At 37.2% G+C, this 25,891-nt stretch overlaps 1 protein-coding gene across 2 annotated transcripts; it reads left to right on the forward strand.

Annotated features, from left to right (window-relative positions):
* The first annotated feature begins 36 nt into the window (after nucleotides 1–36).
* UBA5 (ubiquitin like modifier activating enzyme 5) lies at nucleotides 37–25,247 on the forward strand. Of its 2 annotated transcripts, XM_045538822.1 has the most exons (12): nucleotides 37–744; nucleotides 13,052–13,097; nucleotides 13,199–13,288; nucleotides 15,994–16,103; nucleotides 16,860–16,946; nucleotides 17,998–18,082; nucleotides 19,612–19,716; nucleotides 19,875–20,002; nucleotides 21,873–22,008; nucleotides 22,233–22,308; nucleotides 22,462–22,568; nucleotides 23,437–25,247. In XM_045538822.1, the coding sequence occupies exons 1-12, from the start codon at nucleotides 584–586 to the stop codon at nucleotides 23,518–23,520; spliced, it is 1,215 nt and encodes a 404-aa protein (XP_045394778.1). In that variant the 5' UTR covers nucleotides 37–583; the 3' UTR covers nucleotides 23,521–25,247. The 2 variants fall into 2 exon arrangements, with proteins under 2 accessions (XP_045394778.1, XP_045394785.1); XM_045538829.1 differs by lacking the exons at nucleotides 37–744; nucleotides 13,052–13,097 and having other exon boundaries at nucleotides 13,200–13,283.
* Nucleotides 25,248–25,891: the final 644 nt, after the last annotated feature.

Here is a 25,891-nt window from a genome sequence, read left to right on the forward strand (position 1 = left end):
TGACCTAAGATCTAGTCGTGAAGAGCCAGAAGAGCCCCATGTGTGTTCTGATTTAAATTCTTCAGCCAGCTTCGGAATTGGAGACCTCAGTTTTAAAGAAAACAAAGCCACAGTCATCGTTACAAGCATCAAATTTAATGCACTGGCAGGCGGAAGACCTTTAGGGTCCGGTTCAGAAAAGGGCCCGACGGGGCCTTGAGCCCAGGAATAAAAGATCCCGTTTCTCCTGGCCGCCGGCTTAGAAAGGCAACACCGCAGGCCGCCTGCTCTGGACACTTAGGACGCCAGTCCTGCCGTGGCCTGGTCTAGCCGATCCAGCGAAGAAGGAAGCAAAAAGAGACGGGTTGTTGGTGAGGGGGAGCAATGTCGACGACGCACCGGAAACGGTACCGGGGAAAGCCCGTGGGAGTGGCGGAGACGTGTCTGTTTGCGAGGCGCTGGGAGCACTTCCCAAGGGCTCTGGGCTAGGAAGGCGGCGGCCAGGTGCCTCCTCACTTACCCCTCCGGGTCCCAGCCGAGCAGCGTGGGGCGGCGGCGGCGGCGAAGGCCGGGGCTGGGAGCGTTGGCGGCCGGAGTCCCAGCCATGGCCGAGTCTGTGGAGCGGCTGCAGCAGCGGGTACAGGAGTTGGAGCGGGAACTTGCCCAGGAGAGAAGTCGGCGGGTCCTTGGGGGAGGCGACGGAGTGGGCGGCCGGGCCCGCATCGAGAAGATGAGCCCAGAGGTGGTGGATTCCAATCCCTACAGGTGAGCTGCGTCGTGGATCAGAGGCGTTGCGGGGACGAACTGTGTCACGGTCTCCATGTGGTCAGGAGTTGGGCGCTCCCCGAGTCAGGCTCAAACCGACTCCCGCTACCCTTTTCTTGGTTTTGGGGGAGGGGGTTGGATCCCGTTCTCATGTGGTCAAGGGACATCTTTTTCTTTTTTGATCAATTTTTATTTATTTTATTAAAATTTTTTTTTATCAGCATATTCCGGGGGTACAAATGTTTAGGTTACATATGTTGTCTTTGCTCTGCCAGAGTCAGAGCTTCAAGCGTGTCCATCCCCCAGAAGGGCCACGTCTTATTACTGGTCAGAATATGTTCTTTTTCTCCTTAAAAAACCCCAAGTGAGTCAGCCATATGGTGCTGCTCCTGTGCCTAAGTATCCGGTTTCCTAACGCCTTTCTCTTTATTAGTCCACTTCGATCTGCATAAAACAGATTAGTAAGAACTTTCAAAAGATACATCAAGTGTAAAACTGGCTAAGCATAAACTTTGAGTTTCATAAAGGTTTCTCAGAGTATCTTAAATGGGGGTGGAGCGGGGAAGAGGGGGTTTAGTCCTAATTTTGAGATATTAGGGGTGCTCCTTAACATCTCAAATCATTGCACTTTACCAGGCCTGCGCGCCCCTCTCCTTTCTCCTTTTCTAAGGTGGCTTGTTAATTCAGGAGGCGGAATATAGTGCTATGGTTAAAGGGTAAGGACTCTACAGCTGGACTGATTTGATTCAAATCCCAGCTCTCTAAGTAGCTGAGTAAACTTAGGCAAGTTCTGATCCTCTTTGCTTCAGTTTCAAATGGGGATAAGAGTAATATCTATCTCTGTCATAGTTGTGAAGATTGAAAACAGTATATGTAAAGCTCTTGGAATAGTGCTTGTACATGGTAAGACTTGCGCAAGACTTTATTGCTTAGTGTATTTAGTAGCAAGTCGTTATTGAGTTTTCACTATGTGCTAAGCACATCACAGGCATTGTCTCTTCTCACCACAATCCCATGAGATTGCTACTGTTATTTTACCCCCATTTTATAGGTGAGAAGATTAAGACTTAGCCACTTCAGGTTATAGAAATAGTAGTAAATAATAAGGCCTGGACTTATCAGGTTTGTCTTAATCCAAAATTCACACAGAACTATCTCCCCAGTAAAAATAAATAAACCGGTAGGTAGTGTGGCTAAAAACTGGATGGTATTAAAGTAGATGAAATAGGGAAGATGTTATTGTTTCTCTTTCCCTTTAAAGACCGTGAGAGTTTTGATTTTAAAATTGAGTTTCAGTTGTTTGTGACATAGAAAACCTCAGTGGAATTTTAGGGTGCTTTAACTGTATTGCCAAATATGAAAGGTTAATGATCCAAAATTTTTAGAGATTGAATAAGCATGAACTGATATTTCTAATGAGAATGAGTAGAAACCATTTCATTTGGTATGTTTAAACTTTTTTAAGTTTTACAAATGAAGACTTTGAAATTTTTCCTCCAAGGACGAAAAGCAAAGGAATATGGGTCGTATATATTTAAAGTCATTTTTCAGAAATTATTATTATTATTATTTTTTTTTTTTGAGACAGAGTCTTACTCTGTTGCCTGGGCTAGAGTGCCGTGGTGTCAGCCTTGCTCATAGCAACCTCAGACTCCTGGGCTCAGGCAATCCTCCTGCCTCAGCCTCCCGAGTAGCTGGGACTACAGGCATGCACCACCATGCCCGGCTAATTTTTCTATATATATTTTTAGCTGTCCATATAATTTCTTTCTATGTTTAGTAGAGATGGGGTCTCGCTCTTGCTCAGGCTGGTCTCGAACTCCTGAGCTCCAACGATCCACCCGCCTTGGCCTCCCAGAGTGCTAGGATTACAGGCGTGAGCCACCGTGCTCAGCCCAGAAATTATTTTAATGTGAGATGATCCCTTGACGTTGTAATTAATAATCACAAAACTTTCAGAACTCAAGTGTAAACATTTATTATTTTCTATCTTATTTGCAACATTTGCTCTTATTAAAATTGCTATATAGGAGATGGCAGTTGACACCTAAACCTGTTCATTGGTATATGGAAATTTAGTAAAGGTCAGCCTTAATTTTTTTAATTGTTCATTCAGCAATTATTTACTCAGCACCTTTATATCTCCAACCCTCCTTGATGATATTATTTACCTTGTATTGAGTATTTCATATAGGTAGTCATTGTGGATACAAAGTAGACATGGTCTTTTCCCTCCAGAGCTTGCCAGATGAGAGTGAGATAGAAAGGCAAACATGCAGTTGCAATACAGGTGGTAAGAATTATGATAGGGAAAGTGCAAGGTTGTTGAAAGATATAGGAAAGAGGTTTGTGTGTGTTCAACACCATTTTAATTGCATCAAGTGATACAAAGGAAATATAAAGCCTCTGACCCTCAAAGTCCTTTTTGCTTTAGTTTGGGAGACTAAATGCATGTGAAATAATGATCCAACAACACAAGTAACTGTGAAATTATGTGGTGTAGAATATAATTATAAAAATGTGGAGGGGCAAACAGAAGTTGTGAGATTAGCAAACCTGGTATCAAATCCTGGCTTAGAAATCCAGCTTTGTTTTTTTTTTTTTTTTAATTTTTTTTTATTTCAGCTCATCATGGGGGTACATAAGTTCAGGTCATATACAGTGTCCATGTCCCGCCCATCCCCCCGAGTCAGAGTCCCAGGCGCGTCCGTTCTCATTCTCCAGACAGTGCTCCTGGCACTCACCATATAGTCATACCTTCATCCCCCCCCCCCCCCCACCTCCCCAGGTCTGCACCTTCAAGCATGACCATTCCCCAGAGGGTGTGCAACGCACTCGTCATGTAGGCATACACCCATCCCCTCCCCCCACCCCCCCCATCCCAGTCTGATATCCAATTGGTATCCTTCCCTGATGTACATTTAGGTGATGATCAGGGAAACCAGTTTTCTGGTGAGTACATGTGATGCCTGTTTTTCCATTCTTTGGATACTTCACTTACTATAATGGGTTCCAGCTCTCTCCAGGAGAACCAAAGAGATGTCGTATCATCGTTATTTCTTATAGCTGAGTAGTACTCCATGGTATACATATACCACAGTTTACTAATCCATTCGTGGATTGATGGGCACTTGGGTTGTTTCCACATCTTTGCGATTGTGAATTGTGCTGCTATAAACATTCGGGTACAGGTGTCTTTGTTAAAGAATGACTTTTGTTCTTCTGGGTATATGCCCAATAATGGGATTGCTGGATCAAATGGTAGGTCTACTTGAATCTGTTTAAGGTATCTCCATATTGCTTTCAATAGGGGTTGCACTAGTTTGCATTCCCACCAGCAGTGTATGAGTGTTCCTGTCTCTCCGCATCCACGCCAACATGTGTTGTTTTGGGATTTTTTGATAAAGGCCATTCTCACCGGAGTTAAGTGGTATCTCATTGTGGTTTTGATTTGCATTTCCCTGATGATTAGGGATTTTGAGCATTTTTTTGATACGTTTTTTGGCCATTATTATGTCTTCTTTTGAAAAATTTCTATTCATGTCATTTGCCCATTTTTTGATAGGATTGTTTGATTTCTTCTTGCTGATTTTCCTGAGTTCTAAATAGATTCTTGTTATCAGTCTTTTATCTGATGTGTAGTATGCGAAAATTTTTTCCCATTCTGTAGGCTGTCTGTTTATTTTCATGACTGTTTCTTTGGCTGTGCAGAAGCTTTTTAATTTAATCAGGTCCCATTCGTTTATTTTTGTTGTTGCTGCAATTGCCTTAGGGGTTTTCTTCATAAATTCTTTGCCTAGACCAATGTCTGTAAGAGTCTTTCCTACATTTTCTTCTAGAATTCTAATCGTTTCCCATTTAAGGTTTAAATCTGTTATCCACCGTGATTTGATTTTTGTGAGAGGTGAAATCTGTGGGTCCTGTTTCAGTCTTCTACATGTGGCTATCCAGTTTTCCCAGCACCATTTATTGAATAGGGACTCTTGTCCCCAGAGTATGTTTTTGTCTATTTTGTCAAAGATTAGATGGTTATATGAGGATGGTTTTATATTTGGGTTTTCTGTTCTGTTCCACTGGTCTGTGTCCCTGCCCTTGTGCCAATACCAAGCAATTTTAAGAACCACAGCTTTGTAGTATAGTTTGAAGTCTGGCAAATCAATACCTCCCATTTTGTTTTTATTGCTTAAGATTGCTTTTGCTATACGGGGTCTTCTCTGATTCCATACAAAGTGTATAATTATTTTTTCTAAATCTGTGAAAAGTGATGTTGGTAATTTAATAGGAATTGCATTGAATCTATAGATTACTTTGGGTAGTATAGACATTTTAACAATGTTAATTCTTCCAATCCATGAGCATGGTATGGATTTCCACTTATTTACGTGTTCTGCAATTTCCTTCCTTAGCGTTTCATAGTTCTCTTTATAGAGGTCCTTTACCTCTTTAGTTAAATATATTCCTAGATATTTTATTTTCTTTGTTGCTATTTTGAAAGGTATTGAGTCCTTAATTTGGTTCTCCGATTGAATGGTATTGGCATATATGAATGCCTCTGATTTGTGTGTATTGACTTTGTAACCTGAGACATTACTGAATTCGTTAATTAATTCCAGGAGTCTCTTGGTTGAGTCCTTGGGGTTTTCCAGATACAACATCATGTCATCAGCGAAGAGTGAGAGTTTGATCTCTTCTCTCCCCATTTGGACACCTTTGATTCTGTTCTCTTGTCTGATAGCTCTCGCAAGGACTTCCAATACTATGTTGAAAAGTAATGGGGACAGTGGGCAGCCTTGTCTGGTTCCAGTTCTGAGTGGGAATGCTTTCAATTTTTCCTCGTTCAGTATGATGTTGGCTGTGGGTTTGTCATATATGGCTTGTATCATTTTTAGGTAGGTCCCATTTATGCCTATATTGTTAAGTGTTTTTATCATAAAAGGGTGTTGAATTTTGTCAAATGCTTTTTCTGCATCTATTGAGAGGATCATATGGTCTTTATTTTTGCTTCTATTTATGTGGTTAATTACATTTATAGATTTTCATATGTTGAACCACCCCTGCATCTCTGGGATGAAGCCTACTTGGTCATGATGAATTATTTTTTTAATAAGCACTTGGATACGATTTGCTAGGATTTTATTGAGAATTTTTGCATCTATGTTCATGAGAGAAATTGGTCTGTAGTTTTCTTTTTTTGTTGCATCCTTTCCTGGTTTTGGTATCAATGTTATATTGGCTTGGTAGAATGTGTTGGGGAGAATTCCATCCTTCTCAATATTGAAGAATAGTTTATGTAGGATGGGCACCAGTTCATCTTTGTATGTATGGTAAAATTCAGGTGTGAACCCATCTGGACCAGGGCTTTTCTTTTTGGGAAGGTTTTTTATTGCTGTTTCAATTTCAGTTCTTGATATTGGTCTATTCAGGAATTCTATTTCTTCCTGATTGAGCTTGGGAAGGCTGTGTGTTTCTAAAAATTTGTCCATTTCCTCCTCATTTTCCAATTTGTGTGCATAAAGATTTTTGTAATATTCATAGATAATGTCATGTATCTCTGTGGCTTCGGTTGTGATTTCTCCTTTCATGTTCCTGATGGAAGTTATTAAAGATTTTTCTTTTCTGCTCTTGGTTAGTCTAGCCAGTGGTGTGTCTATTTTATTTATCTTTTCAAAGAACCAACTTTTTGTTTTATTAATTTCCCTTATAGTATTTTTGTTGTCTTTTTCATTTAATTCTGATTTGATCTTAATAATTTCTCGCCTTCTGCTGGGTTTGGGGTCAGTCTGTTCTTCTTTCTCCAGCTCTTTGAGTCTATTCGTTAAGTTGTCTATTTGTAAGTTGTCTGTCTTTTTGAAATAGGCATTTATGGAAATGAATTTTCCTCTCAGGACTGCTTTAGCTGCATCCCATAGATTCTGATAAGTTGTGTCACCTTTGTCATTTAATTCAAAGAATGTTTTGATTTCTGACTTAATTTCTTCCTTTACAAAATTGTTATTCAGGAGAAGGTTGTTTAGCTTCCATGACTTTGGGTAGGAATGAGAGTTCCTGTTAGGGTTCATTAGTACTTCTATTCCATTGTGATCTGAGAAGATGCAGGGTATGATTTCTGTTTTTTTAATTTTTTTAAGACTTGCTTTATGTCCTAGGATATGGTCAGTCTTAGAGAATGTCCCGTGAGCTGATGAGAAGAATGTATATTCAGTGGATTTCGGGTAGAATGTCCTGTAGATGTCAGTCAGGCCCATTTGTTCTAGCATTCTGTTTAAGTCTACTATGTCTTTGCTTATTTTCTGCTCGGAGGATCTGTCCTGTGCTGTCAGTGGGGTGTTAAAGTCTCCAAGTATTAAAGTGTTGTTGTCTATCATTTGGTTTAGATCGAGTAGAATTTGCTTTGTGAATCTGGGTGCGCCTAGATTGAGTGCATATATATTAAGTATGGTTATGTCTTCTTGTTGAATTGTGCCTTTCACCAGTATGTAGTAACCGTCTTTGTCTTTTATTACTTTTGTTGGTTTAAAGACTAAGTTATTGGAAATTAAAACTGCCACACCAGCTTTCTTTTGGCTACCATTTGCTTGAAATATCAATTTCCATCCTTTTATTTTCAGTTTAAATGCATCTTTGCCGGTTAAGTGAGTTTCCTGAAGGCAGCAGATACTTGGTTTGTGTTTTTTTATCCATTGGTCCAGTCTGTGTCTCTTGAGTGGGGAATTCAGGCCATTGACATTTAGTGAGAGAACTGATAATTGGGACAGATTTCTGTTTATCTTATTGGGTAGAACTTCATTGCTATGTTTTCTCTCTTGAGAGAAGCCATTGTGCTGGCTAGAATTTGATCTTTAGCTCTTGGGTGGTTTTACATTCGTGGGTCTTTGTTGTGATGATCCGTGTGTAACTCTCTTTTGAGTACTTCTTGGAGGGGTGGTCTTGTCTTGGTGAATTCCCTCAGTCCTTGTTTATCTGAGAATGTCTTAATTTCTCCTTCATATAGAAAGCTTAGCTTAGCTGGGTACAAGATTCTAGGCTGGGCATTATTCTGTTTCAGAAGAGTGAGAATGGGGCCCCAACTTCTTCTTGCTTGTAAAGTTTCAGTTGAGAAATCTGGCGTAATTCTAATGGGTCTCCCTTTGTATGTTACTTGTTTCTTTCTCCTTACAGCTCGAAGAAGGGTCTCTTTAGTGGATATTTTGGTCAGTCTGACGACTACGTGGCGTGGTGTTTTCCTATTTGCTATGAATCTACCAGGGGTTCTTTGAGCTTCTTGAACCTGTATATCTAAAGTTTTAGCAAGGCCTGGGAAATTTTCTTCTATTATGTCTTCAAATAGTTTATCCAGCCCTTGCTTATTATCTTCTTCACCTTCAGGGATCCCTATAACTCTCACGTTAGGTTTCTTCACATAATCCCACATTTCTTGAAGATTCTGATCTTTTTCTTATTTCTTTGCTCTATCTCTGTGACTGTCTTATTTAATTGGAAAGAGTTATCTTCGATCTCTGAGATTCTGTCTTCTATTTGATCTGCCCTGTTCTTGAGACTTTCCACTGTGTTTTGTAGCTCCCTGAATAAATCCCTCATTTCTAGGAGTTCAGTTTGGTTTTTCTTCAATATTTCTATTTCTTTAGTGAATTTTTCTTCCAAATCCTGGAATTTTTTTGTGGTTTCTTTGTGTTGGATATCTATTTTTTCTTGTATATCATTCAGCTTATTTATAACCCAAGACTGAAATTCTTCTGGTAACATGTTGGTATTCTGAAACTGGCTTGTGCCAATTGGAGGAGAGTTGGTATTTCTCTTTGGGGGCGAGGTTTCTGTTTGGTTTTTTGTGCTCCTCATATTTTTCCGCTGAGCCCTTCCCATCTGGCTCTATCGTTAGATCTTTTCTCACAGCTTTAGTCTATTTAACAGCACGTCTTATACTCTGTTCTTAGGCTGTGAAACAGTCTAGGTATGTTGCTTCCTTTGTCTAGAGGGGGAGACTGTTGTGTGTTGTTCAGAGTTGTTTTCTATCTCAGTTGGGGGACTGCTTCTGATGTGTCCACCCCCAGAGGGTTGGCTTGACCTAAGACCAGTTTGGCAAGTTAAATCACTGTGTTGTGGACTTTCAGTTAGTAGGCAGGATTCACACTATTTGCAAGCAGAAAGCCTCTTCTCCCTCTCTTTTTTTTTTTTTTTCCCCCCTGACTTTTGGTTCTTCCTCTGGATGTGTGGTTTCTGTCTCTTTCTGCAGGAAAGACACTGGCTAGGCCGAGGAGGCAGTGCCCTCACTCACTCAGTGCCCCAGCTGCTGCAGCTCCCATGGGCAAAGGTCTACACTGTCCCAGTGTTCCCAAGGTCCAGGCTCCACACTCTTGCGTCTGGGGAAGCACTCAGTGTTCACACCTGGGAAGGGTACCTGGAGAGGGTCTACGGATCAGGGGATGGAGCCTCCTGGGGAGCCGCCTGGCACCCTATGGCTCTGCAGCAATTAGACCTTGGCCCGCACAATTGTTCCTGCCCACCCGCAGATCACTGGCACTGGGGGGCAATTTTCAGGGTCCGATAGGAATCAGAGCTGGGGGTCTGGAGCACTCAGGAGTATACAGTAGCTCCTGGGCTGGAGGGCCACCGAAAAGGAGAAAAGAAAAAGAAAGGGGGAAAAAAAAAAGAGAGAAACAATATGAATAACAAGAAGAAGAAAGAGAAAACAAGAAAGAAAAGAGAAAGAAAGAGAGAGAGAAAAAAAAATCCCGCTTTAATATTTCACGCTCGCGGCCCCTCGCCTTGGTGCAGGTCCGCGTCTGTCCCTTTAAGAGATAGGGCACCGCAGAGACCCGCCAGAGTCCAAGGTCCTTTCCGCTTAGCTGTTGTGGGAACCGAGATGGCGACCGCAGGCGCCGGGGGAGAGTGTTCATAGCTCGGCAGTCGCAGGGCCCACAGCGGCTCCCCGGCCGGAAAGCCGCTGTAGGGGAAGAAAAGAGCAAAAAAGTCCCGCTTTAATATTTCACGCTCGCGGCCCCTCGCCTCGGTGCAGGTCCGCGTCTGTCCCTTTAAGAGATAGGGCACCAAGGAGACCCCCCCCCCCAGTCCAAGCTCTCTCCCGCTTATGTCACCTGTCCTCGGAGCTCCACGTCTCCTGCGGTGATTCTGCACCGATTTCAGTCAGATCCCTGACCGAGTGGATGTAGGGGTCAGTGGGGAGATCAAGCCGCTTTGCTGTGGGGCTGAACCCGCCTCACTCGTCGGTGAGGCAGGCACGGCCGTCCGGCACTCCGCCGTCTGTTTTCCGTCCCGCACTCTCCAAATTATCTCGGTCTGATTTCCCACTCGCCTCTGTTTTTTCTTGTTCTCTGTGTCCCACGGCGATTCTCCGTGGGTTCACCCCACCGTTCCTGTGGAGGAGCAATCCTCTAGCGTTGTGGCAGGTCGAGATCCATGCCTTCCTTTCCGGGAGCACAAATCCAGGAGGTCACCTCCACTCCGCCATCCAGAAATCCAGCTTTGAATACTGTTTGCCGGTTAGCTGATCTTGGGCAGCTGATTTACCTGAATCTTTTCCCTCATCTGTAAAAGGGAGTTGCTATACATTCTTCTTAAGTTTATTTGTAAAGACTGAAGGTAACATCAAGGTAAAGATGGCAGATTGATCATAGGAATTTGCTATCACTTTTTACCCAACCCCACTAAACTGACAGTAAAGGAATTTTTGAAAAGGAAACCCCCATTGAAAAAATAAAGGATTCCTATTAATAATTGGTGGGGGGAGGGGTTAGGTCCCTGTGCTTGAAGATTATAGTAACACAATTTGGAAACTAGAAAATGGATAAATGAAAGATAACTGATTTAATATATTCAAAGAAGTGGAATGTTAGGCTTACAACCCAGTTTATAGCACAGAATCCCCCAAAAGGCTCAGGAATAGGCACAGGTACTTGTAGAAGGACTTAAGGTAGGGCTAAAAAACTTTTAGTTGAAAGTCTGTTGAAGAAACAGAGCTTCATGTCTGCTACCCCATTGTGGGTAGTTGGGCAAATGTTCATTCTCTACCAGGAGAAGAGACTAGAGATTTATTCATTGGAGAGAGTAAAATAGAGGATTTCTATTAGTAATTGAGTTAGGTCTTTGTATTTGAAGCAAGAGGTACTGAATGTTTGCATGCTGAATGCTGGGACTCCCAGCCTTGGTCCTCCACTGAACTTCCAATAGCTATCAGCCAGGTTGAAACTTCAGTTTGGAGTTTCGAAAGATTCTTCTCTAAGGAATCTGATAGAGCCAAGAAGAAAGACACTGACATTGTGGGTTTCTCAACTAAATACCCTGGCCAGATCACCCTACAGTGAAGCCCAAAATCAAACAAGTATTGCCTATATCCTTACCTTTATTAATGTCCCACTCTTAAATATGAACAGAACAAAGGATGGGAGAAACTCCTAACATGAAAGAAACAAAAATAGCAACTTGGGATAGACTATGTAAGAGAAACACATGCCCCCAAATTGTGATTCCTATCTTCAGATAAGATATTGTACAAATGGTATAGAACAAGGCACAATAAAAAGTATCATTCAGATAATTAAAAAGAATTCTTGCAAATGGAGGTGGTAATGATATGAAAATCTGAGTAGAAGGATTAGAAAATAAAGTTGAAAGAAATCATCCAGAGGATGGAGCAGAAAACTAAAATGATGGAAAATTAGAGAAAAAATGTCAGAGTAAAAGACAAGTCCAGGTGGTCCAACTTCCAAATTATAGGAAATATAATAGACTGTCCAGAAAGAGTCCAGGAAAAACCAAATGAGGAAATCAAATTCTTCAAGGAACTTTCCCAGAACTGAAAAACTTGAGTTTTCATTTTGAAAGGGTACACTAAGTACTCATCACAGTGGATTAAAAAATTCACATTAAGTAGCTGGGAGGCACTGGAGCAATACCTTAGAAATTTTGAAAGAAAATTCCAACTTTCAACTTCTATACCAAGTTAAACTATCAGTTAAGAGTGTGTGTGTATATGTAGCTTTCCACAAATATATACTCTTTGTAATTTTGATAAAGAATTTTGATAAAGAACACTTTCAGACATGCAAGTTATCAAAATTTACCATTGCTGCACCTTTTGCAATGCTACTGGAAGATTCAAACCATAAGAAGAGAACAAGTTAAGAAATAATCTATAACAGAGGCTTTCAAACTGTAATGTGCATCACAATTGCTGGAGGGCTTGTTAAAACAGATTGTTAGACTCCACATCCAAGGTTTCTGATTCAGCGGGTGATGATTGCCTTTCTAGCAAATTCCCAGGTGATGCTGCTTATGATGATCCATAGAAACTTTAGAACCACTGAGCTATAGGACACAGGAAGCAGGGGATTACAAGCTAAAGAAACGAAGAGAATTTGTAGTATGATGATGAAGGGAGATCCTAAGGGAGCTGTATGTGCAGTAAGTCTAGTGATACCATGTCAGATTCTAGGAGATACATATTTAAGATGAAATTGATAGAATGCCTCATGCATATGAGTGCATCTACAGGAATTTTAGACTAGTGGAGAGAATTGGGGTTGAATTTGTGAAAATACATAGGAAATTAAGCATAAGAGAAACAGTTATTAACTTCAGGGATGGGGGTTATAGAGGAAAGGATAAGTTCTAATATATTTCATGGCCCAGTTGTGAACAGTTAACATCTAACCAAGAAGACCATATAACAGTATTGGGAGATTGGTGGGATGGGAAATGTCTGTGTGTATTAGGGATGAAATCTGATTTCAAAGAATGCTTAAAACTGAAAGGAAATAACAATGTTAGCATGTTAGTTACAGATATGATGGTAATGGATATAAACACTTTAAAGATAATAACAGATTAGCAGTAACTGAAGTACTTAGAATCCTTGGCATAGAGTAAGTGCTTACTAAAAGTAGACATCATCCATTTTGGGTGGAGGCAACAAGTGAGTGGAATTCCAGCCATGAGTTTATTCTGACGATGGAGTGTTAAACATTAAAAATTCACTTATACTACCAAAGTATAGAAAAATGTTGAAATTCACTTTGACCCTTAAAATGTTTAAGTCAGGCCTCAATCTTGGCTGTACGTTAGAATATATCTGGAGCTTTAAAAAAAAAAATCTTTAAACACCTGGTAGAGTGTTTAAAGCTACCCAGATAATTTAGTTTCATTTGGTAAAAGCCAGCTGTAAGAGTCTTCTTCTTTTAAAAGATTAGTAATGATTGAGTTTTGGTGTTTATTTTCTGTGATGATGTATGTCTATCTGTATCATTACTAACTAAAAGATTGTAAGCCTTAAAACTTTTTTCTTTGTTTTAAGCCGCTTGATGGCACTGAAACGAATGGGGATTGTAAACGACTATGAGGTATGATAAACCTTTCCAAGTTTTTGAAGATGATTTTTAATTTCTAGTGACATGTTAGATGAAGAGTTATTAACCAACACGTATAATTTTCTATTTCACAGAAAATCCGTACCTTTGCTGTAGCAATAGTAGGTGTTGGTGGAGTTGGTAGTGTGACTGCTGAAATGCTGACAAGATGTGGCATTGGTAAGGTAAAAAACATTTCTCTTTGCCTATCATATAGGGAACTACTAAGTCCTGGAGTAAATCAGGTACTAATTGTGATTCTTTTCTCATTACTAGTAGTTTATTGATTGGTAGTGTACCCAGGTTGTTCTTTCTACTCAAAAGATTTGAGACATGTCTCTACCCAATCAAAAGCTGGTATTATTGCTAATTAGGCAAAGACCATCTAATTGTGTTCAGGAACTTTTTTATTTGAGGTAGTATATAAACAATTTGGACTTAAGTGTTTTAGATATATAGAAGTTTAGGAAAGAAGGCTGTTAAATAGATAGTATGAGTGAAACACTGAAACATCTAACATTTTATTAAACACATGTTTACACCAGACAGAGTAGAAAGCATGTACCTTTCTTACTCTTGAATTTGAACTAGAGAAAGCGCTGGATTTTTTTTTAAACCCGTATATTTTTCACTTTTCTCTAAAATTGATTTGGATTGTGGGTAGGAAGGAGAAGAAACTTTCTTATACCCCAATTCAATATACTAATCTTAGATTTATAAAGCCAAAGTCTATGCTGTCAGATATAGTGGTTAAATAAACTTTTCACAATTACCCTCTAATTTGCCATTTTGATAAAGCAAAGTTTATCAATACTTTCTAATATGTTGGTCCACCCCAAATTCTTTAAGTTGTTTCAAAATTGGCACTCATTTATCAGTATAGAAAAGTCAACACCAAAATACTAAAAATGTTCATTAAAATTTTAATACCTTTCAAAAGGTTTAGAAAAGCAGGCCAAAAATTGCTTATATTGTCTTAAGTACCCTGGCTGATTGACTAGGGATACTAGAGGTCATTGAGATCAGTGGTTCTCAAGTTTGAGTATGGTATTAGAATCACTTGGAAGCCTTTTTAAAACATTGCCAGACTCTAGTGGTTTCGATTCTACAGGTGTCAGGTGGACCTAATAATTGACGTTTCTAACAGGTCCCCATGTTGTTCTGGGGACTACACTTTAAGAACCACTGGATCTTTGCTACTCCAAGTCTGGTCCCCAAAGTAGTATCATCAGCATCAGCTGGGAGCTTGTTAGAAATGAAGACTTTCCAATCCAGACATACTGAAGCAGAATCGTTATTTTAACAAGATCCCCAGATGATCACTATGCATATGAAAGCTGGGAAAATGCTCTTGCTCTTTTAACAAGCTCCAGGTGATGCTGATGCTGCTGGACCAGGCCACGTTTTGAGTAGCAAAGATCTATCCAGAATAGTAATCATATTGCTGTAATCAGGATCACCTGGAAAGTTTAAACAATTCTGATATCCATACTGCACCCCATAATAGGTAAATCAGAATCTTTGGGGATGAGACCCAGACTTTTTCAAAAACTGTCCCAGTGATTCCATTGTGCCCTCAAGTTTATAAACTAAGATTCTATACAGGTAAGTTTCAGGAACTCTTTCTTCGGTTTGTAAAACAAACAAGAAGCTAATTCATGGAATTAAATAGGGAGTAGAGGATGGGAAACTCAGAGCCCATTTTTTATCCCCCAAAAGTATCTGGAATCCCTGAAAGTATCTGAGGTACCCTGTATCACCAGGTCTAGATCTGCTGCTTTATTTTATAAATGAGGATACAGGCCTAAAAAGTGAAAGTGATTTACACTTTATCAGAGCTGTTTAGTGTCAGAGTTACAACTCTCACCTCTTCTTCCCAAGTTTAGTAGTGTTTCTTGCAACTTAGTTGCAAACAAGCTGGGAGGCAGAAACTCAAATTTAACACTTGGCCTGACCTAATAAATATTTATTGATTGAGCTTAAATAAACCATGTTTTGGAGACTCTCTGAGTAGGCATTAGAAAATTACCATGGAGAATATAATTGAGATCTTTTCTAGCAAGTGTTAAGGATTATCTGGGAGGTGTTACTGTGGGCTCGGGTTCTCCCCCCCTCCCTTTTTAGTTTCTGTATTAAGAAAAAGAAAATCCTATTTTTGTTTTTATTGTTAAATTTGTGATGCTGAGAATTGTATTATAGATTCACGGAATTTTAGATCAGGAAGGGACTTTGGAAATCCTTGGCTCTCACCTGTTCTTACTGATAAGAAATGTGATCTAATGGCCATTTTAAATTGTGCGTGTGTGACAAATGCTGTTTGGAAACAGGCCTAAGTATGTGTCAGGAAACAACAATTAAGTGGTTAGTAATTCTGTTTGGAATAATGTTTTAGCCATGTGATGGGTGTATATCGTGTCATACACTGAGGAGTCAGGTTATGCTATAGTTTTAAGTTACAGCATTTGTTTTTATCTTATTTAAAGACTTCATTTATTCAGTGGGTTTTTGGCTTTTTGCAAAAAGTTGGAATGCAGTAGGATTTTGGCACACATTTTAAAAATTGGAATGAATGTTAATTTCGGAGTGAATTCTCTAGAGAGGCAGGCAGCACAGCATTGTGGTTAGGGTGGGGATGTTGAATTAAGAATGCCTAAATTTGAATCTCATTTTCATTGTATATGGGATGACTAGCTCTGATATAACAATAATAGTACCTACATACTTACCTCACATGAGCATCCAATGAATTAATATATGGCACCTAGTGTTTTAGAATTAAGTAGTATTATTAACAAACTGTTAAATCTGTCAAATGTAAAGTTCACTAGCTTTTTTTTATTTTCAGTGTTTTGGTATGTTTTTCATCAGAATACCACTATTTTCATTTTAGTTGCTACTCTTTGACTATGACAAGGTGGAACTGGCCAATATGAACAGACTTTTCTTCCAACCTCATCAAGCAGGATTAAGTAAAGTTCAAGCAGCAGAACATACTTTGAGGTAAATAGAATAAATTAAAGACCATATTCAGTGAAATCTTAACTTTTTGTATTTGGTATGAGTTAACCTAATATGTAAATGGATCTGAATTTTTCTCTGTAAAAATGCACATTTCACTAACTTACCTGTTAGACCTGAGTTGGCAAATTTTTTCTGTATATGTCTATATAATAAATATGTTAGTCTTTGCGGGCCAGACGGTCTCTGTTGCAACTGCTCAACTGTAGCAACAGTAGGCAACACAAACATGAATGAGCATATGTGCCCCAATGAAACTTTATTTTTGGACTCTGAAATTTGAATTTCATATAATTTTCATGTCATGAAATAACGTTTTTTTTCTTTTGGTCCCCCCTCTAAAAATATAAAAACTATTCTTAGCTTATAAGGCTGTATAAAGACAGGTGGTGTACTAGACTTGTACTGAATTGAATAAGGAACAAAGAAACATCTTTTGTCATGCTGAGCTGTAGCTACCAGGAATGGTAAAGTCTTAATTCCCAGTATTTGTTGATCCAAGTTGGAATGAGAATATTTTTGTAGTCCTTATGACAATCTACACGTTTTTTGAACCTAGTCCCTGAAGTGTGGGACAAAAGAGGTAGAAGAGAACTTTGGATATTTTTTGAATAGCTTGAATTCTACTTCTTTGAAGCATGTTAAATGCTTTTTAGCTCTTTCAGCTCTTTTTCCTTTCTGCTTTTTCTTACGATAGCTACTAGTAGTCTGTATAATCATTCCCTTTTTCCCTCCTAGGAACATTAATCCTGATGTTCTTTTTGAAGTACACAACTATAATATAACCACAGTGGAAAACTTTCAACATTTCATGGATAGAATAAGGTAAAATTTTAATTTATGAATGTTAGTACAATGTCCAGCTCAAGTATTATTTGAAAATCTATTAGAAAAATCTAATGATTAATTTAATGGATTGGCAGATACATATTTTTCTATTTTTAAAAACAGTAATTTTTTTGGATGGGTGCAGTGGCTCACGCCTTATGATTCTAGCACTTTGGGAGGCTAATGTGGGAGGATCATTTGAAGTGAGGAGTTCAAGACTAGCCTGCATTGGTGGTACAGTGGTGAGCACAGCTGCCTTTTAAGATTAGCCTGAGCAACATTTCAAGACCCCGTCTATACAAAAAGTAGAAAAAATTAATGGGGCATGGTGGCACATGTCTGTAGTCCCAACTACTCGGGAGGTTGAGGTAGGAGGATTGCTTGAGCCTACGAGTTTGAGGTTGCAGTGAGCTATGATAATGCCACTGCCCTCATGTCCACGCAACAGAGCCAGATCTTATCTCAAAAAACAAAAGAACAACCAAAGAAATAGTAATTTTTGTGTGTAATTTTTATGTATTAGAAGCTCAGTGAAAAGTATATAATGGTATATATTATCCAAAAACAACAATGAAAAAGTAAAAAGCAAACAGGCAAAAAACCCCTGTAACCTATAATGATATAACCAGGGATCCTCAATTTTAAGTTTTGTGTTCTAGATTATATTTCCATGTGAAAACAGATAGATTGTCAGAACACCACTGTAATAATGAGTTGCATTCAATTAGCTTTTATTACATTTACGTTTGTAGGGAAACATGAATAAAAGTCTGTGAAAGCTGATAAGGAACAGGTAGCTGTTGTGAACAGATTTTATACTTCCTTTACCCTTGTATTTCTTACAAAAGTACTACCACTGTGTCATTGATGTTATGTATTCATGTAGTTACTCAATACTTTATATGGGATCTTTAATAGTAAATACCTACTATGTTATAATTATACTCAAACATTTAATGAAAGAATAAGTGTGATAGAACAAATAAAGTCTAACGTATTAGAATGTATTTTGTGTCTTTTTCAAGTAAAATTTATTTTCTTTGACTAGTAATGGTGGGTTAGAAGAAGGAAAACCTGTTGATCTAGTTCTTAGCTGTGTGGATAATTTTGAAGCTCGAATGACAATAAATACAGTGAGTATTCCTGTTGTATAACATATTATACTCATAATTTATCTATTTTCCTGCATATTCTCTCAGCATATAATCCCCATCCTAAAATAGTTCTGGATTTAAACCCTTTTATGTGTTTTATTTATTTTTAATGTTCTCTTAATCTACTTTTAAAATTTTGGCCGGGTGTGGTGACTCATGCTTGTAATCCTAGCACTCTGGGAGGCTGAGGCGGGAGGATTGCTTGAGCTCAGGAGTTTGAGACCAGCCTGAGCAAGAGGGAGATCCTGTCTCTACTAAAAATAGAAAAGTTAGCCGAGTGTTGTGGTGTGCCTGTAGTCCCAGCTACTCGGGAGGCTGAGGCAAGAGGATCACTTGAGCTCGGGAGTTTGAGGTTGCAGTGAGCTATGATGATGCCACTGCATTCTACCTAGGGCAACAGAGTGAGACTCTTATTACAAAAAAAGAAAAAAGTTCTACAAACTGTGGGAATCTGTCTAGCCTTGCTGGTGATATAGTTACAGAATCTTAGTTTCTTTTATGCCAACAGAGGAAACTGTAAAATAACAAATACTTCAGATATATAAATTTTTTTAAATAAATTAATATTTTATAATATTTGGTCAGTGTTTTAACTTTTGTTACTTTATAAATGTATCATTATGTATAAATTGCTTAAAAACATGGTTTCTCAAAAAGGAAAGAATTTTTTTCAATTTTTTGTTTTTATTTAAAAATACATTTTAAATGTTAATAGATTTAAGAAGGAGTACAAGAGTTTTTGTTACATGGATGAATTGTATAATGCTAAAGTCAGGGCTTTTAGTGTACCCATCACCAGAATAGTGTACATTATACCCGATAGGTAAGTTTTTATTCCTCCCCTCTCTTTTTCTTTCTCTTTCCTTCTTAGTTTCTAATGAGGGTCTCATTCTGTTGCCTGCCCAGGCTAGAGTAGTGCAGGGTGTGATCATAGCTTACTGCAGCCACAAACATCTGGGCTCAGGCAATCCTCTAGCCTCAGCCTCTCTGGAGTAGCTGGGACTACAGGCCCATACCATCACAGCCAGCTAATTTTTAAATTTTTTTTTAGAGACGGGGGTCTCACTATGTTGCCCAGGCTGGTCTTAACTCATAGCCTTAAGTGATTCTCCCACCTCAGCCTCCCAGAGTGCTGGCATGATAGGCGTAAAGCACCGTGTCCGACCAAGAATTCTTTTCCTTTTGAGTTATTGTTTTATTGTTTTTAACTTTTCAGATATTTTGGCATTTTTTGTTGAAATTATTTTAGAAAAGTGAATTTTTCAGTTAATCTGACAAGATATCCAATAAAACTGTGGTTCAGTTTAATAAATAGGTATTTACTGACTGCTCCTTGAATACTGTCAGTTTACTATGTGGTAGTTACCAAAGAATTCCACTACTTACAATTTTGCTCATTTATTACAAAAGTTAGTTTTAAGAAACCTTTGGTTATCTATTCAGTTAAACCCCGATTTTTCATGAAAAGAATTTATTGTAAATTACTTGTTTTTCCTTGTTCTCTTAAGGCTTGTAATGAACTTGGACAAATATGGATGGAATCTGGGGTCAGTGAAAATGCAGTTTCGGGGCACATACAGCTCATAATTCCTGGAGAATCTGCTTGTTTTGCGGTATGCATTATTTTATTTTTCACTGTTAGGTACTAGAGTTCTTAGGGGCATTGAACATGCATCACAATTCAAAGACACAAACTTAAATGTAATGGAATACCATTTGAAACATACGTTTTCTCTCTCTTTTAAAATGTGTTTTATTCTTTTTCATGTAGTGTGCTCCACCCCTTGTAGTTGCTGCAAATATTGATGAAAAGACTCTGAAACGAGAAGGTGTTTGTGCAGCCAGTCTTCCTACCACTATGGGAGTGGTTGCTGGGATCTTAGTACAAAACGTGTTAAAGTGAGTGAGTGCTAATTTTTTTGAATAGTTTTGTATGCTTTTGATAAAAATAAATATATTTCTTTAAGCATTTTAAAAATTGAAATGACCAGTTAAGTATTTATTTTAAATTTAAATATTTTATATATGTAAATATGTATATATTTACATATGTATGCTTTTATATGTAAATATATTTGAATATATTATTACATATATTAATACACAGGTGTGCATATTCATACATGAATATATATGAATGTCAGTTACTCCTTGCATTTGGAATAGCCAGACTGGTGCTGATGTATTTAATTATGAAAAATTAACCAAATAATTTGAATCTCTGCAAGTCTGACCAGAGGGTAGAGACTTGGGCATAAACATACTTGCTTCCACTATCTTGATTTAAGTCTTGCTAAAAATAGTCTGAATGTGATTAAAGACTAACCATTATTGTTAATTAAACATTACATTAATGTTAATGTAACATTTATATACATTACCATAATGTAAATGTTTTTGGATACCTCTGCTAACCAAAAACAGATATCCAGCAACTACACAATCTAAACTTTAGCTAAAAAGAAGAAACAGGTTTCTTTGCAGCTAAAATTTATGTCAGAATTTATGAATCAGTTCATACTTTATTAAAATCAGAACCTCTTTAGATGTTCCCCAATCCAGGCCACTTTTTCCCCTACACTTTACAACTTTATTAGCTTAGTTATGTTTCCTAAGCCTCCAATATAATAAGAACAAAATGAAATATACAAGGAGGCACCCTGATATCAGTGTCAGCTGCCAGCAAAGAAATTATAAAAAGCATACATAAGAACTCTCAAGGTAACAGTTTAGGGCTATTTCACATAAGAGCAAATAACCTGTACAAAGTAGACCTTGTATAAACAAAACATTTTATAGCATTGTACAAAAAAGCAAAAAAAGAATCATGGTTACCAAGTATTCTCATAAGGAAGCATCATATTTAGCCAGCCCCTCTACTGATACACATTTAGGCTACTTATAATTCTTTTAATTATTAACAATGGTGTAGACAACATCTTGCATATATTTTTGAATACTAGATTTTTGTGTAGTATAAATTTTTAGAAGTGGATTTGAGTTTATGCAATATTTATTTTGACAGATATTACTAAATTTCTCTTGCAAAAGGATTATACATTTCCATCATAGCATAGGAGTACCTGGTTCACTCATACCTTTGATAACATTGGGTATCATCAAATTCTTTAATCTTTGTCAATCCAATAGGTAAAAAAATAGGCATTTCATTTGAATTTTTATTTATTTATGAAAAAGGTTGAGCACTTGAATTATCTGCTAATAGCCTTTGCTCTGTATTTTTGTCTTTATATTAAGAATATGCATTTGCAAATATTTGTCCTTTTGTCATTTATCTTTTGTACATGATTTTTTCTCTATATAGCTTTTAAAAGGAATCAGATTTGACTAGGGAGGAGGCAAGTTACAGATAACATTTTTTAAATAATTATAGTAGATTTAGTACCGTATCTTGGGCATTTTAAAAACACACTTCTCTCACATTTTAACATCTCTGAAATCAGTATGCTTCTTAAAGTTGTTGACATATCACAGTTTAATTGCAAGCATTTTATCTTTATTAGAAGTTCAAAAAGTAATAGTGCATTCTACAGTTGACGAAATGGAGTAATTTTATTCTTTCCTTCATTCAACAATATTCAAGCATCTACTATTAAGGCAGAACTTTTAAACAAGATAGAATTTTTGTTTTCTGTGTTGCAGATTACATAAATCAGTACCTATTCCAAAAATGTTTTTTAAAAATTCAGTTACTTTCTTCTAGTACTTTTATGGTTTTGTTTAAGTCTACTTTGATTTGTTTTTCTAGGTTTCTGTTAAATTTTGGTACTGTTAGTTTTTACCTTGGATACAACGCAATGCAGGATTTTTTTCCTACTATGTCCATGAAGCCAAATCCTCAGTGTGATGACAGAAATTGCAGGAAGCAGCAGGAAGAATATAAGGTATATGTCAATCTGTCAGAATGTATGAGGGATCATATTGCAATAGGACAATAACGTAGAAACAGATTTGTAATACAAGATAAATGGATTCTAGATTTTTATAGTTTAAATTTATTCACCATAATTTCAAAAATGAAAGTCCTGTCTTGCTTTTGGTAAGATAAAAAGCCTGTCTGAGAACTGAGAATGAGTAAAAACACTTTGATACTATTTGATTTCTCCAGGAAAAGGTAGCAGCACTGCCCAAACAGGAAGTTGTACAAGAAGAAGAAAAGATAATACATGAAGATAATGAGTGGGGTAGGAATTCTTTTATAAAATAAAATGGCAGCATAAAACAAAATCTTTTATGGTAGGGAATATAATTGTAAGATTATGTAAATTATATAAATATGAATAATTGGTGCTTACCAAGTTCCTTACAAACTTATAGGATCAAATTTAACTCCACAGGTATTGAGCTGGTATCTGAGGTTTCAGAAGAGGAACTGAAAAATTCTTCAGGTCCGGTTCCAAACTTACCTGAAGGAATTACAGTGGCATATACAATTCCAAAAAAGGTACTTCAAAAACCTGATTTACTCATAAGTAAATATCATATGAGAAAATGTACACTTATCTTCTTCTATCATCTTCCTATTCTATAATGCCAATGTAGTATTTTCTGTTTTATGTATTGTATACTATAGGCATTAAAGTGTGAGAGGGAGGTATTCAGTGTTAATATGCAGATATTCATAACTTATTTTAAACTGTTTGAAAACAGACATAAAATGGTTTTGTTCACTCATGAATGAATCAAATATAATAGATTTTGATAAAATGAAGATGTCATTTTTGTATATTGATAGTTTTAGCCACAACATCATTTAAAAAAACTTTAGTAGAGATGTCAGGAATATTTGAAAAATCAAAAAGCTGGGGAAAGTAAAAGACTTTCTTAAAAATTAGAAGGCGTATTTATTAAAGAAAATTTACTTATAAACTTGTTTTTTTTTTTTTTTTTTTTTTGAGACAGAGTCTCACTCTGTTGCCCAGGCTAGAGTGAGTGCCGTGGCATCAGCCTAGCTCACAGCAACCTCAAACTCCTGGGCTTAAGCGATCCTACTGCCTCAGCCTCCCGAGTAGCTGGGACTACAGGCATGTGCCACCATGCCCGGCTAATTTTTTTTTTTTCTATATATATTTTTTTAGTTGTCCAGATAATTTTTATTTCTATTTTTAGTAGAGACGGGGTCTCGCTCAGGCTGGTCTCTAACTCCTGACCTTGAGCGATCCACCCGCCTCGGCCTCCCAGAGGGCTAGGATTACAGGCGTGAGCCACCGCGCCCGGCCTAAACTTGTTGAATACAGTTAAGGCTTACTGATTATATATTCTTAAGCATCAAGAATTTTATAGGGTTCTTATTTCTCTTATTCATTTGACAGCAAGAAGATTCTGTACCTGAGGTAACAGTGGAGGATTCTGGTGAAAGCTTGGAAGATCTCATGGCCAAGATGAAGAATATGTAGATAATGGACTAACAAATATTTTATTTCCCATGTTAAAGCCTATTCCCTTAAAATTAAAAAAAAAGCTTAGGGCAACATTAATTTATGTATAATCTTAACTGAATTATTATACTTTTTGAAAATCCTGTGACTGTTGCTCCCCACCCCAACTAAATCATTAACTCCTAAAATGTATGTTTTATTCTAGTAAAGAAACATCAAAAGACCCTTGTAGGTAGTTATTAATCTTACTGAAACCATAGTCATTGAAACGTTTTGGCCTTTTAGAGCCAGGGACAAGGACCAATCTGATCCTATATTTTTTTTCCCCAGTAGTCCCTTGTGCATGAGGACATGGATAATAAGGTAGTACATGATCTTTAAATATAGGGAGAAAGATAAGACAAGAGGTATAGTCTGTTGATTAGAACTAGCAAACATCTACTCTTGCATGGAATTGCCATCTACAAGAAAAGCACCCACTTTTACAAACTTGACCAACAGTGAATTTCAAATAGTTCACCTATACAATAATATCGTCTCAAATGTTTCCTGATGAAATACATACTGAAATGTAGTCATTGGAAAAGTTTGTAAACCTGTGAATTATATATTCAAAACAAGACAAAGGCAAATAAAAGGAAGCTGTCTTCCTAGATAGATAAAGGTACATTGAAAAAATACAAATTATATTTTATTCTGCACTGACCAAGGACTAGAAATCATTGCATCTGTGGAACATATATCCAGAGTCACTGTACTTTACTGAAGAACAAGGCATAAATTTAGACTCAGATCATCTAGATTATTCTCATCATAAAGGCTACGCCTGAATACTTCATTTAAATTTGATTACCGATAGTGAGATGTTGGCAAGGTTTGTCCTGTAGAATGGGCATAAGAGTTATAAATTAACTCTGCAATAACTGAGTTGTATTAATTCAGTTTTGGAAAAGTATCATTTCCCTGATTGTGACCACTAAACTGTAAATTAATGTACACTAGGTTTCTCTGGAGTTGCATTCAAATAATGGAGGCCTAGAGAACCTTGGTTGAAATAAACTCCCAATGGTTTGAAGACCAATAAATATAAAGAACATGGAGGTGTAACCATTACCAGTAGGCTGTTTCTATGCTAATCTCCTATTTTGATGATTTTTACTTTGAAGATTTAAATATATAAATTGTATCTCTAGGGAAGAAATGTTAGTAAAAAATTAAACATTCCCTACTTGTAAAATAAAGTTCTAAAAACTGACTTCAGAAAGTCTTAAACATCAAATAAATATGTTTAATATGTTAGTTTTGCAAGTCAAGGAATATACTGTGATTCTTTTAGTAAGTCAGGAAAGTAGGGGGATAGTTTTTCCAGCCATGAAACTTATGTCACCTTGGTAGGTCTTCTACCATTTTTAAAAAATTTAGTGTATTCAACTGTAAAACAGCCTTTTTAGTTACTAGAGATGTTTTGAATTTCAAAAATGAAATGGAGTCTTTCTAAATTCTTTGGAAACTCTGGTACACGAATTTGGTAAGGGTTTACTTGTAATTATAAAATGATTGGTAAAAGTATATCTAGAATTCACCATCTTCTAAAGACCTCTTATCTGCTCTAACTTGGCCCTGCATTACTGCTGGTGTCTCACACTGTACTAAATCTTACATAATTTATCTGAGCAAATTTTTTTTTATCTGATCTTTCATTAAAAACTATTGCATTATTTTACCAGGAAAAAAATCTGGTAACAGATTATCTGTTGCTGCCGAGAGTGCTTTCTAAAGTCAATGTGTCATGAAAAATTTGTATAACAAGACAACTGTTAATTAATCCCTGAATTTTGCATCACTAAGTAAAACTATAGCGTTTGACCAGATTATAAATACAATTGATTCTAATGTGAAAAATGGAACAGCAGTCCCCAAATTGCCTTAACACAGAGACTCTAAATGATAGTAAAACAAACAATAATTCCTTTCTCATTGGTAAGTTAATTTATGGTTCTACTCAAATACAGTACAGAAAATAAACATTATGGGTTTCTTTTCATGAAAATACTCTACGTACAAATACACTGACCAACACAAAAAGGTAATAGACATTTAAGAATATTAAGGAAGCTTTGACCCCCCCATCACATTTCTTCCATATTTCCCTTTTTGTAAAGTATTAATGAAGGTTATAACTAAGCAAAATTTGTATCCTACCAATTCAGATTTATAATTGAGTTGTCTGAAAGTTAATATACACCTTTTTCATTGTGAAGGTGTACAGTAATGTGAACATAATATTCTTATTTCAGAACTTCAAATACACATACACGAAGAGATGCTTGTCCCAGCTATTTTTAAGTAGGCATTCTACATGAAAACATTTACATAGGCAGTACAACAA

The sequence above is a fragment of the Lemur catta genome, chromosome 1, assembly GCF_020740605.2.
Source record: "Lemur catta isolate mLemCat1 chromosome 1, mLemCat1.pri, whole genome shotgun sequence".
Lineage (NCBI taxonomy): Eukaryota > Metazoa > Chordata > Mammalia > Primates > Lemuridae > Lemur > Lemur catta.